This window comes from Pomacea canaliculata, linkage group LG2 (assembly GCF_003073045.1).
Source record: "Pomacea canaliculata isolate SZHN2017 linkage group LG2, ASM307304v1, whole genome shotgun sequence".
NCBI classification, from domain to species: Eukaryota; Metazoa; Mollusca; class Gastropoda; order Architaenioglossa; family Ampullariidae; genus Pomacea; species Pomacea canaliculata.
In genome coordinates, this window is record NC_037591.1 from 21163966 (window position 1) to 21177668 (window position 13703).

Sequence of the window (13703 nt, forward strand, 5' to 3'; positions counted from 1 at the left end):
AAATAATTATCTTTTATCTTTATTCTTTTATGCGTTCGCTTGGCAGTCTTCTTACTTGCAGGAGAGAACATGTACGAGCAGTGATTTTGCTTTTACTAGTTTTTACATAAATATTAAAATTTTAATGCTATTTATTAAGTATATAGAGCAGTAATGTACTGTAATCTGCTAAACTAAACTAAAGGAGTTATGGACATGGAAATTTATATGCAGTGCATATTACATGCACATCAGGTTATGTTATCCAGGTGTAAAGAACTGTTGCGGAAGTGAGAAAAAATAAAGGATAAGTACAATACTTCAAAGCTGTATCACTTTATTATTATAAAGGAAATAGGAACAAACACATGCAGATGTGTATAGTAGACAACCATGGATGAATCATAGCCCAAGGAAAAAAAGAAAACTATAATAAATATATAAAGTTTAGGAATGTGTTGATTCAGATTATTGATTTACATCACCCAGGCACAATTAAAATATCCTAGTGAAGTTTATCAAAGCTTAGTCTTTAACAGTTTTCAGAGTAATATGGTGCTCAGAAGCAACAAAAACTACCTACAGCCATATCTGCTTTCTATGTCTATGTTTATAATGGAAGTATAATGAAATATGCATATATATATATACAGTCACGTCCCTTTCAAAAAAGAATATGCCTGATGACAATAGGTTCAAATTATACGAAAATTTGCCTGTAGATTGCCATTGAACATGCTATTTTGTACTGTAAATATGCTTGTATCTCCCCCATGTCATAAATGACCAAGTCACTGGCATTAAAGATGTCATGTTTATTTCCTGCGTTTGTGATCTATGTGAAGAAAAATAAATTTTTTCAGGATTAAAGTATCCGTCTGCTGTTTATGACTTTCTCTGCATGCTCTGAATTTTACATTTTTGAATATTATAGGTAGTTGATCCCAAACCACTAGTTCTTTGGGAAGGGAGGATGTTAGAGTGCACTTTTCTTAGAACTAGCTTTCTTAAGTATGGTCCATCCTACCTTGATCCCTCCATTCAACAGCCAATGTTTGCATCTTGTTTTTAGATCTCAGTGTGTTACCTTTAGCCCCTGTTAACAGGCTATTTGGACATATAAATTTGTACTAAGTACCTAAACAAAGTCATTCACCTTAAAAAACATGGATTTTTATCTTAAAAATAATGATAAAAATCATTCTCTTTAAAACAGTTTCATGTGGGTGGTGTACAGGACCACACCAAAAAAACTGCTCTTGCAAAACAAGAGTTGTGCACAACGACTGGTCCTTTATAAGAAAACTTGCATAAAAATAGCCTTTAGGTATTGATAAACACTGTTGAGACTATTCACAACAGATAAAAGTACACAGGAAAGTGACAATTAAAGGTATACAATGATATATGCCTGTTTCTAACTATTGTAGCACTATGTACTGTCATTCAACCCATTTTCTCAAAGGAAATGAGAAGACTTGAAAAATAATCATAGAAAGAAATAGCTCACTTAAATGACTTAAGATATGTAGATACCCATGGCAAAGTGAGCTGTTCTGTCCATTCTACCTTGACCCCCAAGCACTAAGATGAGAGAAAGACACATTCTGGTTCCTCAAGGCAATTCACAGCATAATATATAATATTAAATTTTTAAACTGGCGAGAAACAGCTCACATATACAGTCATCAATAATGCACAGCATCAAAGTCATCAAAATTCCACTTATCAAGTTTTAAAATTTAACAATCATTGTCAAACTATAAAATTAAAGTATTCCATATCAGATAAATGTATTCACCAATGAAGCAACTTGCCAATTTGTCAAATATAATAACAATAATGAGGATTTATACAGCACCTTTCCAAAGATTTGCTCACAGTGCTTTCCATGAATCATACATAGTCTAAATCCTCAACAACCATGCACCCATATTCAAATATAACAGACATGCTCACTTCTACAACATACACAAATTGTAGGCATGTTAGGAGTGGATCCAGGAGATAGTTTTCAAAGGCAGGTTTTTCTCCTTTTTTCCAGAAACACTTTCAATAATTTAACTTGAGAGGTAGATGATCACTTAGCTCCACTAAGCAGACATCTCTATACCTATACGATAAATAATCAGTAAATTTGCAAAACATGATTAATTCAAAGGATGCTTTTTCATTATATGAATCATTAGATTATGTTTTTGGGTGTAAGAAAGTCCACACTTGGCACAGTTGAATGGTTTGTACCCAGTATGCCTGCGAAAATGAGCCTTTAAGCTACTTGATGTTGTAAATGCACTTGAACACTCTGTGCACTTGTATGGCTTTTCTCCTGTATGTGATCTCATGTGAATGGTGAGATGGCCTGAGCGAGAGAAAAGGGCAGAGCACACTTTGCATTTGAATGGTTTTTCACCAGTGTGACAACGAAGGTGTCTAGCCAGGCCACCTGCCTGGGTTAAAGCTGCTCCGCATTCCTGGCACTGATATGGTTTGTTGTCTGCATGCAGTTTCATGTGAATCACTAAACTGTCTGGCTCTGAAAATTTATCTCCACATTCTCTGCATTCATGAGGTCTTTCAGATTTGTGACACTGCATATGCTGTGCTAAGACACCTAATGTAGTAAAAGCTGCTCCACACTCCTGGCACAAGAACGGTTTGTCGCCTGTGTGTGTTCGCATGTGAACTGTCAAATATTCTGATCTTGAATAGGCTTTTCCACATTCCATACAGACATAAGGCCTTTCACCAGTGTGCTGTCTCATATGCAAGTTCAAGGCGCTAGATCGCGTAAAGGATGTGCCACATTCTTGACATAGATAAGGTTTTGCACCTGTATGTGATCTCTTATGGTCTTTAAGATGGCTGGACTGTGAAAATGTTTTATTACAAATTTCACATAAGAAAGGTTTTTCACCTGTGTGCTTGCGCATGTGCACTCTGACTTCTGATGACTGGAAAAAAGCTGCACTACAAATGCTACATTTAAATGGTCTTACTCCAGTATGCCTCTTCCAGTGCAGCTGTAAGCTGGTAGCTTCTGAGAAAGAGGCATAACACTGATTACATATAAATGGTCTCTCTCCAGAATGCTTTCTCACGTGCACCTTTAGGCGACTAGGACGGAAGAAGGTAGCACCACACTCTGCACAACTAAACTTTTGTTTTGCTCTTTCTGGTAAGGTCTTGCGTAATGTTTTAAGAACATTGTCTGACAACTCCTGAAACCATATAGTACAGTTAAATTTAGACTATCCTTAAGGTTGGCTGTTTTAATCTGAGCACTTAGAACGTATAATAAACATATACATATTCTGAAACCTCATAAATTAAAATTTAAGAGGCTAAAATGCTTTTAAAATAGGTCTGGAAAAATGATACTTCCTTTCAAATAACTTCCTTTTAGTACTCCACTGTGTATTCAAGCACTTAAAAGTTTAAGGAAACATAGCTACATTTACATTTTACATTAAAACACAACATAGTTCCAAGAAAAGTATTCACCTACCAAAGTTGCTGTACTTAGTTCAGCAGGCTGGGACATCATTTCCTCCACATTCTCAGTCTCTGAAGCCAACTCTTGAATACTTGTGCCTGAATTCTCCACTGTCATGGCTCTCAACTCAATTTTGCCTTTTATATTGGCTTGCTTTTTGTATCTGTTGTTTAGGGTCTGCTTGGCTTGTATGTTTGAGATGTGAGATTGCAAAGATGTTTGTGAAGGCTGGTCTCCATGGGTGCAGGTCTGGCAAGTAGGGCATACTAGCACCAAAATAGCTTGGCAAGTCATGCAGCGATCAGTTATTTCCTGTTTAATTCTGGTCTGCTCGTAACTATAGAACAAAAATCAAATATAAATGTTAATTATGAAGTATTTTATATTTGCATTTGCAGCCTCACAATGGAAAAGTTGGTTTATATGTCATCTTAGATGCCAGAAACTGTTTATCAGGATATATGATAGGAGACTCAAGGATGATACCCTAAAATGCAAACAATATCCTTTTTTCAAATAAATATTTAAAATGAGCTATAAGAGATAGACGGACAAAACAAACTGATAAGAAATGCATGAAACATAAATCAACTTTCACTATTTTAATCCATCCTGAATGTGCACTTTTTTTCCAGTAAATTTTAAAGCAATGAGGTATGTCCAATGGAATTGTGAAAGTCTTTTCAAAAGGGACTGTGTCACACTCTAACAGTCTATTCCTGCAGGCAGCAGACTTAAATAGTCACACATCAAGCAGATATGTGTGGACCTTGTTCATGGAGAAGAAAACCAATTATAATATTGCATTTAAAAAGTACCCGGCTGTGCAGTTTAGTGCCTCATCTTTCAACTGGTCACCAACATTTGTAGACAGAAATGAGTGCTGTGAATAAAGATTCTTGAACTTTGTCAATTCACATTAAAATGGTCTAATGGAGACAACCGTATAGGGACATGCTTCAGCAAGCATAATTACTGAATTTTTTCTGCACTTCCTGTCAGTAATATTTTAGTAATATATATAAATCTGTCCCACGTGTATGCATCACTTGTCTGTCTAAGGTGCAGCCCTGGGTATAGGCCATATATGCATGAAAGTCTTAGAATGAGCTAACAATCTTTTGCTGCCTTGGTATGCATGAAAATAGCAACAGTTGCTTTATAAACTTCGTGGAATGTAAAATAATGCCAGTGAAAAATCTGTTCAATGCAATAGTGATATGTATATATATCACAAATTCAAACATTGATCTCTTCATAAGTGTGAGATCATACAGCATTTTTCATCATACTGATGATAAGGTCTGTGAGATTATTTCTATAAACTAGCCAGTGAGAGCACTACTCACATCTGCAGGAGAAAACAGGCTATATCTGCATCATTTTGAAGACCCTTGGATTCTCCAATACTGCACCAATGATCAAAATCTTTATCAGCCAAATCAAGAGGCTGAATTCTTTTCATGTTGACTTTGTAACCAAATCCTCTGAACCTGATCTTTAACAGAAAAGTTTTTTTTTTCACTTGCCACACAGCTTTGGAGACAGAAGTATGCTACAGGGAAAAGCAACTGATGTTCATGAACCATTTCTTTCATACTCTGCGAATGCATACATACTTCTTTTGGAGTCTTTCTTTTCCATGAGATTACTTTGTTGTTGCATGCCATAAAATGTCATTTTTCTCTTTCATTCATAATTTTCCACATCCAACCCCAGCCAACTTCAACAATTAGAACTGTTTTCTACAACTTCAATGGCATTTAAGACCTGTGTGTAGTCAAAGATAAGAAAAATTATCCAACACATCTTGCTTTACATCAACTGTTTTTTTAAAAAGAAATTTAATTTCTTTAACTCTCCTCAAAAGATTCTTGAAGTAAAATAAGTATTTGTGAGTAGTGATCTCTTGATTTGTTGAAAGGAGTGCTTTATGTAGTGTTTTCATCTTTTCATCCATTCTGCTAGACAAATATATCAGAAACAATGATTAATGTTGAATTGAATACAATTATCCTTTTCAATAGTTTTCTAGCGCTTCCCTCAGTTATCAATGTGCATGTTGTCCAATGCAGTTCAAACAGACATTTCAAGTTAGGTACTGTACCAATGTTTTAATTTTAAATGTCTTTCAAAATCGCTTATCCTTTTTCATGAGTAATCATGAACTTTTTTTGTGGTCATGATGTTCACCATTTCTTTGATTGCGATGCTAATGATACATAAGAATCATACATTTTCACACAAGATATCATACATTTCACTGATTTAAAATATCTCAGTAAGCGTGTAAAGTTGTGACTAAGTTTCTATCAAATATTGCATGCCAGACGACTGAGATCGTCACATTCTGATACCTGCAAATATTGTATAAAGGGAATCGGTTTTAATTGCAGTGAAAATAATATAATTTTAAAAGATGTTAGATTATTCCAAGATTAAGTATAATGAAAAAGTGAGTTTATATGACTAACATTAACAGAATTGTCTGTGTAGACTGTAGTGTGTTTCTGTTTTAGCCGCTGTCCCACTGTTGAGGTAGTCAACATACAGAGCTACAGGCTACGTCAGTAGCCGCATGACGTATACAATCTTGGACAGCTGTAAATGAACGTTTCCGAGTACATGTACGTGCAGTGGGTAATATACTACGCACTGTAGCAAAGTATTGAAAAGCATTCTGTGAACCAGAAGAAATCTAGCAGACCTCAGTAGATAAATCTTGCATATTTGCAGTGATTTTGTTTGAAACTTAAGTAACTGGTGCTGAAGTTTGTATTGTGGGGGATGATCAATAAAGACAATAAAGTCTGTTTTGATTTTTGATTTTGATTTGATTTGATCTCTGGCCATGCCTCGTTTGCCTTGCAGCCAATTCTCTGTCCCTCTCTCGCATGCATCTCAATATTACAGCATATCAGACTATTGCAGTTTCTTAGAGACCGCAGAAAGCAAAAGGGTTAAACTGCCAAATTAAAAACAGGTTTGCGCGGCGCTGGAGGGACGGACTACTGGAAGAAACAGTGGCCAACTACTGGACATAATTACAGGAGACGTGGAAGACTGCTTGCACACGCGTCCTGGGAAAGAAAGGAAAACAGCTCAAGGAATGGCTGACTTTAGGGACCTGGCAAAAGATAGAGGAAAGGAAAGCGCTGAAGCAAAAGATCAACCAATGTCAAGACCAGAAGAAGAAAGAAGAGCTCAGAGCAAAGTATAGCTTAAGAGTACTCCGGCTGTAGTGAGATGTTTTTTTTCCGGGTGGTGGGTGGGGGACAAATTCCATGCTGACAGCGAAGGACGTTCACATTCTTGCATCCTCAAAATCTTCTTCGAGGGGGAGGCTGCGCCTCTTGCACCCCTGTAGCAATATAAATGTAATGACTGGAGTAAAGCATTTTTTGATCCAAAGAAATCACAGGTTTAGTAAGCGCAGTTCGAAATTCTACAAGTTCTTTGACTTACAGAATGCATCAAAGTTGACAACATCCTGATGACTGTATAAAGTCTAAATAAAGATTTTGAAATGGATGATAATTACTATAAGGATTTTGACATTAAGATATGAAAAGACACTGAAAATTTTATTTCCTTTGTAAAAACATTTTCACACTTCAGAATTATTACTTGCTTCCAATAATTGATAAAAATATATAGATATGACCATATGAAATACTCAACATTTTTTCGTGTCACTACAGCAGAATATAAAGGTTTTTTAATCATTATTGCACATTTTTCTGCTGGTGTTCTGGAGGAGGCCGGTGAGTGTAGAATTCCTAGCAAAAGAGATAAAAGCATCTTTGATGTGTCACTGAAACAATTTTACAAAAGAAACTTTTCTTTAGCTTTTTAATGTATACTATTAATAGCTAACCTTAAGTCATACTTGAAATTATTAACATAGAACTGTTAGTAGTATGTTGCAAAAAGGTAGTGTGAACATTTTTTTTTTTGTAAAGCATGAGATTAACTCAAATTATTAACAGAAGCCTATGGCCAATGATAAATTGAAGCATGAGTTCATAGGCACTGAAGTCTTTTTCTTTTGTAGTGATGTGGAAAATGAGGCATTGACCTATTTTCAAAACCTAGGTGACAGCTATAATGATTAATGACTTGAATGTCATGAGCCAATAATTATAAGTGTATTATACCTATTCATTTGAAAATAATGTTGCACTAAAGTTAGCCTTCAATACCTCAAGATATTTGGCTATTTTGAAAGAACATAAGAGTAGCTGTACTAATCATGAACATGAACTCTTTATTTTGAAACCATTATTATTGCTGTGTTTATATTTTTTGTCAAGTGCTTTGATAGTGTGGTTAAGTGCCATATAAATTAACTTTATTATAATAACATGTAGAATATATAAATGTTGACATGGGCAAATATATACATAAAAATATTGAGAGAGCTACAAAATGAGAAGGCAGGAAAATAGGAGTTTACTAAGTTGTAAAGCTTCTGAACCTTGGAACTTTCACGACTGTCATGCCCTGTCACTTATTTTCACTATAACCTACAAGAGAGAAAAAAACATGATCAAATGGAATTTAAAGGCAAAACATGAAAAATGGAAAGATCAGTTTGAATCGCATGGTTCTTTATAGTAAAATGCAAGTAATCGAGATGTGATAGTCACTTTAAATATGTTGTATCAAGTGTGCATTCAAGATCACTAAACTTTTCTTGCAGAAGACAATCTTCTTCTTACAGACTGAGAACTTAGATCACGATGTTAGCTGACCTAAAGCTAAAATTGTTGAAATGTTTTCTGATGATATAAAAGTGTATATTGTCTATTTTGATACTTTCTTATTTCTTCCTAATAAACATCACAAGTTAAGTCTAATGCCATAAAGAAATAAAGAAGTAATCCTGCAAAATTTACAGAAGTACACACAAAAACTCTGAGACAAAAGATAAAATTTAGTGAGGACTGCTCACACTTAAGTTAATACAATGAAATACCATGCCTTTCGGCAATAGTGAGAACTGTATTATTTTTACATGGACTCAAGCACATGGAAGTGGCTCTTCGGATGCTAACAGATGAAGATGAATCATATTATATCACATCTGTAGCATGATGAAAGTTGTTAATTTTCAAATTGCACCTCTGAGTCATGACCCCATGCTTTTGTCTTTTGTGTCTCCTCCAGCTAGATGCATCAGTGAAAGATGTCCCACAATATTCACATGTAAATGGCTTTTCACCAGTGTGAGTTCGCATATGAGCAGTTAGATTAATCTTCTGTGTAAATGCAGACCCACATTCTGAACACTTATAAGGTTTTTCACCAGTATGCGTTCGCATATGAATGAGAAGGGCAGACCGTGTAGCAAAACATTTCTTGCACACATCACACTGCACTGGTTTCTCGCCCGTGTGGCTGCGTGTGTGAACAGACAGTGCGTAGCTGTCACCAAACTGCTTGCTACAAACATTACACTGATAAGGCTTTTTCTCAGAGTGAGTCCACTTATGCTTCAGATAACCCCTTGAGGAGGAGTATGCCTGGCCACATTCATGGCACACATATGGTTTGACCCCACTGTGCATCAGAGAATGTTCTCGAAAGGCACGATGTTCTCGAAAAGCCCTTCCACACTGTTCACACTTGTAAGGCATTTCACCTGTGTGTAGTTTCATATGATTTTTTAAAGTAAAAGCCCTCTTGAATGCTGCACCACACTCCTGACACAGAAAAGGCCTTGCATCTGAGTGAGACACAAGGTGAGTTTTGAGATCAGCTGTCTGAGCAAAAGCAGAGTCGCACTGTTGGCACTTGTAAGGTTTTTCTCCAGTGTGTATTCGCATATGCACTTTCAGACTTCCAGCTCTAGAGTACACACCACCACATTCTTGACATAAAAACTTCTTCTTCAGTTTGACTTTTCCTTTTTTAGGATGGTTCTTGGTCTGGAAAAAATATTGTTTAGACAGATTATTTCACTGATGGTGTATCTACCAGCATATGGTTTGCATACATTTATTGGTAATGTGAAGAAAAATTTCCCATCAGTGTTGGGCAGTGATAAATGATCAATTTTCATTGAAGGTATCATGAAAAAATAAATTCAACTGATAGCATGCCATTCACTCACAACAAGAAAGAAATATTAAGCATGAGTTTGGTGATCCAGTTTTAAATGACATCAATATGATTGCAAAGGTTTCAAAAGTGCAACAGAGAGCAGGTGACAACTGAAATAAACAGAAACCAAGCACATTTTTAAGTTCAGGATTATAATGTGCTGCAGAATCTCACCAATCTGGACATTTTGTCACAGTCTTTTCCAAAAACATGTGTTACTGTTTTGTTTATAACACTGTTTGCTGCCATAAATGAATGGTCTCCCGTGGGTCTGGCTTCTGTCTGCATATGCTCTTTGCAGGATATATCAGAGGATGATTCTATTTCTTGCTGATCATGAGGGTATGAACTGTGGCACCACTGACTTTCTTCTTTCTCATCTGGTAAGATATTGCTGTTTGGCACATCATTAGCCTGTAGCACTCCTTGGTCAGCAAAATGAGTGCACTTGTCACATTGTAAGGGAAGAGGACTTTGACATACAAAACATCTGACTGCTGTAGCCCCAGAGATTGTGTCTTCGTAACTGGAAAAAATTTATGAATTATCAAAAGCCCGTAAATGTAAAGGAAATGGTTTATCTGAATATTTCTACATGTTGTGTGACATCAAAGACCTAAATCTAAAGACACAAACATATGTACATAAGGAAGTGTGGAAGATTAATCAACATTGAAAGAAAAACAAAAATGGAAAAGTGAGAACAAGGAGATGGAAATCATCAAAGAATACATTATCATAAATAGATCTTTTCAGTGTTAATCATGGATAATCAGTGCTCTCACCCGTAAAATGAAACTTCAAAGAAAGATTTTATAAACTGCACCTTATGAAAATCATTCATTCATTATCTTATATGCCTAAAACACATTGCAAGGTTTACCTCCTCAATATCAGCATATGAAGAAGACAAAGTTGGAAAGTTTAAAAGAGGAAGAATAATGGGGACAAAAGAAAGACAGCAAGAAAGAAAGAAGGAGAGAAGTGAAAGGAAGGAGCAGACTTACAACTGCATCAAGAATCCAGCAAGCTCAACATCTGTCTTGAAGGAAAGCTTTTCTTTGATCACACACCAGCGGTCGATGGTGGGATAATCAACTACCAAGTGTTGCAGTTTGGTGTGGTTATTTACAACTCTTGTTTTCAATCTTTTCTTTGGATGTACAGTCTTTTCTTTCGTCTCCTTCGAAAAATTATGCTTCTCTTTCTGATAGATAATTTGCGAAGGCTCCATGTTAGGTTGTTAGGTATCCTTTTCCGAGTGGATGACAGTCTTGAACAGATGCTTGAGCTGCGCTTCTTAAGAAGGAACCAAAACATGATTATTTGATATGGCCTTCTGGGTACACAATAGGCATGTTACAATCATTTTAGACCCATATACCTTTAAATAGAAATCTTTGCTAATCATGATTGCCTGTTGTGTTCACCAGTATATTACCTTCTTATAGAATAACAAATGAATATTTTTATTGATACAAAGGTGTGAATTGATGTACTTCTGATAAATGAGAAACTTAATCCGCACATAAGAAAATGAAGATGAGTGTCCAATGAAGACATGCAAGTCCATCAGTTCTTCCAGGTCTTCGGTTGCTTCGGCTTTGGGAGTGAACCCATCCATGTGGTCATCTGTCTAAACTGAACATGGTATAATGGCGAATATTTAGAACTTATGAAAAATGACTGAACAGGGGAAAAGCATGTCTGGAACAATTTATTTAACAGTTATTTACTTTTTCAGTCATGCTGGCAATTAAGGGGAGTGAATGGACACTTAAACTTTATCTGGTCTATGATAAAGAGCTCTATAGATATATGACTTTACACCAAAGTCAAAATTAGAGTTGTGGAGATAAACTTTCTACCTGATACTCACAGCCCTCGCATATTCCTGCATCTGTACATTTTTCTGCATTTTGTTGAAAGCTGTTGGAGTAGAGTGCAAATTAAAATAAATATCATGAAATAGTTGCTCTTATTAATACGCACAAACACGCATCTCTATAAAAAAAAAAGGACTATAATTGTATCCGTATTCGCACATGTAAATAATTGTAACTAGCTATAGTTGTGATACTAAAATCACTTGAACCAAAGAAAAAAATGTTGCTTATTTCAGTGAAAAATTAATTTATCATCTTAATCGCATTTTTGACTTTTCTATTTGAAGAAAGAAATTTCGACAAATGTTCAACGCTTATATTTTTGATTTAAAGAATTTCAGACGAACGCGCTGAAATGCAGCGATTCGACTGGCGCTCAAAACCCAAGAGCAACCCCAATGCAAGCTGCCTCCGGAGACACAAAGATGGGCGCAAGTCAATGAAGATGCGTGCGATACAATGCATGTGATGTGCCTGCATTTCTTAATCGTACAAATATGAGCATTATCTTTATCTGAGTTCTTCTGCGCTGAATAAATCAGAATTATGTAGAAAGCTGCATGAAAACTACTATTACAAAAATAGCCCTAGGGCTAGATCTTACACGGTTACTCGTTCTTCGATAAACGTTGGTGATAAAGTTCATTTACAAGCCGTAGTTTCGTAAAAAGTATGTCCAGCCTGCTGCTCACAAACCTATCGGCAAGGTAGAGACGACAACACTGTTACAACTGTTTCCCCCTTCCCTATAGCCATATCTCACTGTTTAGTCGCTTTGACCATAGACGCTAATTACAGATCGACCGCCTTTGCTTGGACCTAGTAGTCTTTGCACAAACGAAGGGATCGAGCAGGTTTGATAGACGCGCAGGTTTAGCATTTTGTGGCGGTGTTAGAAAGGTTTCGCTCTCCCGCTATTTACTTATCCAGCATTAGCTTTGGTAACTATAAGCTTCTTATAGCTATGTGCCATTTGTCCACAACTGTCTTAAAATTCAGGTAAAAGCAGCTTAACGGTTTGCAGGCAGGTCTCACGATTGTAATCTGTAAGGTGCTGAATATATACTAGCTATACTGTACAATCACGAGCGCGATCGAGTCTACATATTATAGCGCCATTAACCTTTTTCGAAATATTTTGATATCGGTAAAACTGAGCAAATATGTATCTGGTTTTTGTGGATGCTGTACGAATATATATATAATACATCGCCTTGATGCGAGAATAAGATCGAGCTCATTAAAGTTGAAGTAAAACAGATCGAGCAAGCGCTAAAATCGTGTTTGCTGACAGTTGGCAGTTATAACTACAGTATATATATAAATATAAGGATCGACAATGTGTATTTTACAATATTTTACTTGCATTAATTGTAAAAATATTTTTCCCCTTTGCTGTACGCACTATGAAACGCACAGATATATAGGAGTCAATAGGATTTAGATCTGCTTTTCAACGAATCGATCTGCTAAAGGAATTCTAAAACAAAATTAAAGGCCATGCAGTTACAATAACCATGCAGGTAAGCCAATCGGATCAAACTTCTGTGACCACAGCAATCATCCCCGATAAAAATAAAAGAAAACATAGAGTATATAATATAATAGCGAAGTAAGGGGCAATTAAGTCCAATTACAGATGTGTGATCGATGACAATCGTTTTGAGTACCAAACTCGATCAGTTCCTTTGTTTGGATCAACATGCAGATCGTGAGCAAAGATCACCGGTGGATGCATCGTTGTAGTGCTATGAGAAGTAAACTTATATCGTCACCTATGAGAACAAAATAAGAAAAACTGCTCATAATAAGGCAATAGGCAAGACAGTGAATTAGTAACACGAGGAGTGATGTTAATTAATAATTATCAACTATCTAAAGAAGACTAAACGATAACTATTATTTAAGATTGCATGTCCCTGCGGCGCCCCCTTCTCTAAATGACCGACTATATATCTGATGAGAGACTGCATGGTTGGAGACAATTAACAGTATCGCATCTGCCAGGGCCGCCGAGAGCCAACACGGACCTCGAGTAGACGATCTCTCCGGGCCCCTTAATTGTAATTGTATTTTTTTCCCCAAGTATACAATAATATGCTTACAATTAGTTTGTCAATGTCTACATTTCATTCAATCACGTAAGATAGACTGTAAACATTAGGACAAGTGCACTAGGATCTACATTGATCACTACTTGAAGATATTTACATTAGTAAATGAGTTAATGACACAGG

At 36.1% G+C, this 13703-nt stretch overlaps 1 protein-coding gene across 1 annotated transcript; it reads right to left on the bottom strand.

Moving 5' to 3' along the window:
- Positions 1–299: 299 nt before the first annotated feature.
- Positions 300–12699, bottom strand: LOC112555156 (zinc finger protein 420-like). The gene is made up of 9 exons (XM_025223413.1): positions 12071–12699; positions 11449–11509; positions 11109–11221; positions 10588–10879; positions 9755–10106; positions 8560–9405; positions 4825–5030; positions 3488–3812; positions 300–3200 (listed from the first exon to the last, which is right to left on the bottom strand). Exons 4-9 carry the CDS (start codon positions 10812–10814, stop codon positions 2130–2132), a joined length of 3027 nt encoding a protein of 1008 aa, XP_025079198.1. The 5' UTR covers positions 10815–10879; positions 11109–11221; positions 11449–11509; positions 12071–12699; the 3' UTR covers positions 300–2129.
- Between the last annotated feature and the right edge of the window lie 1004 nt (positions 12700–13703).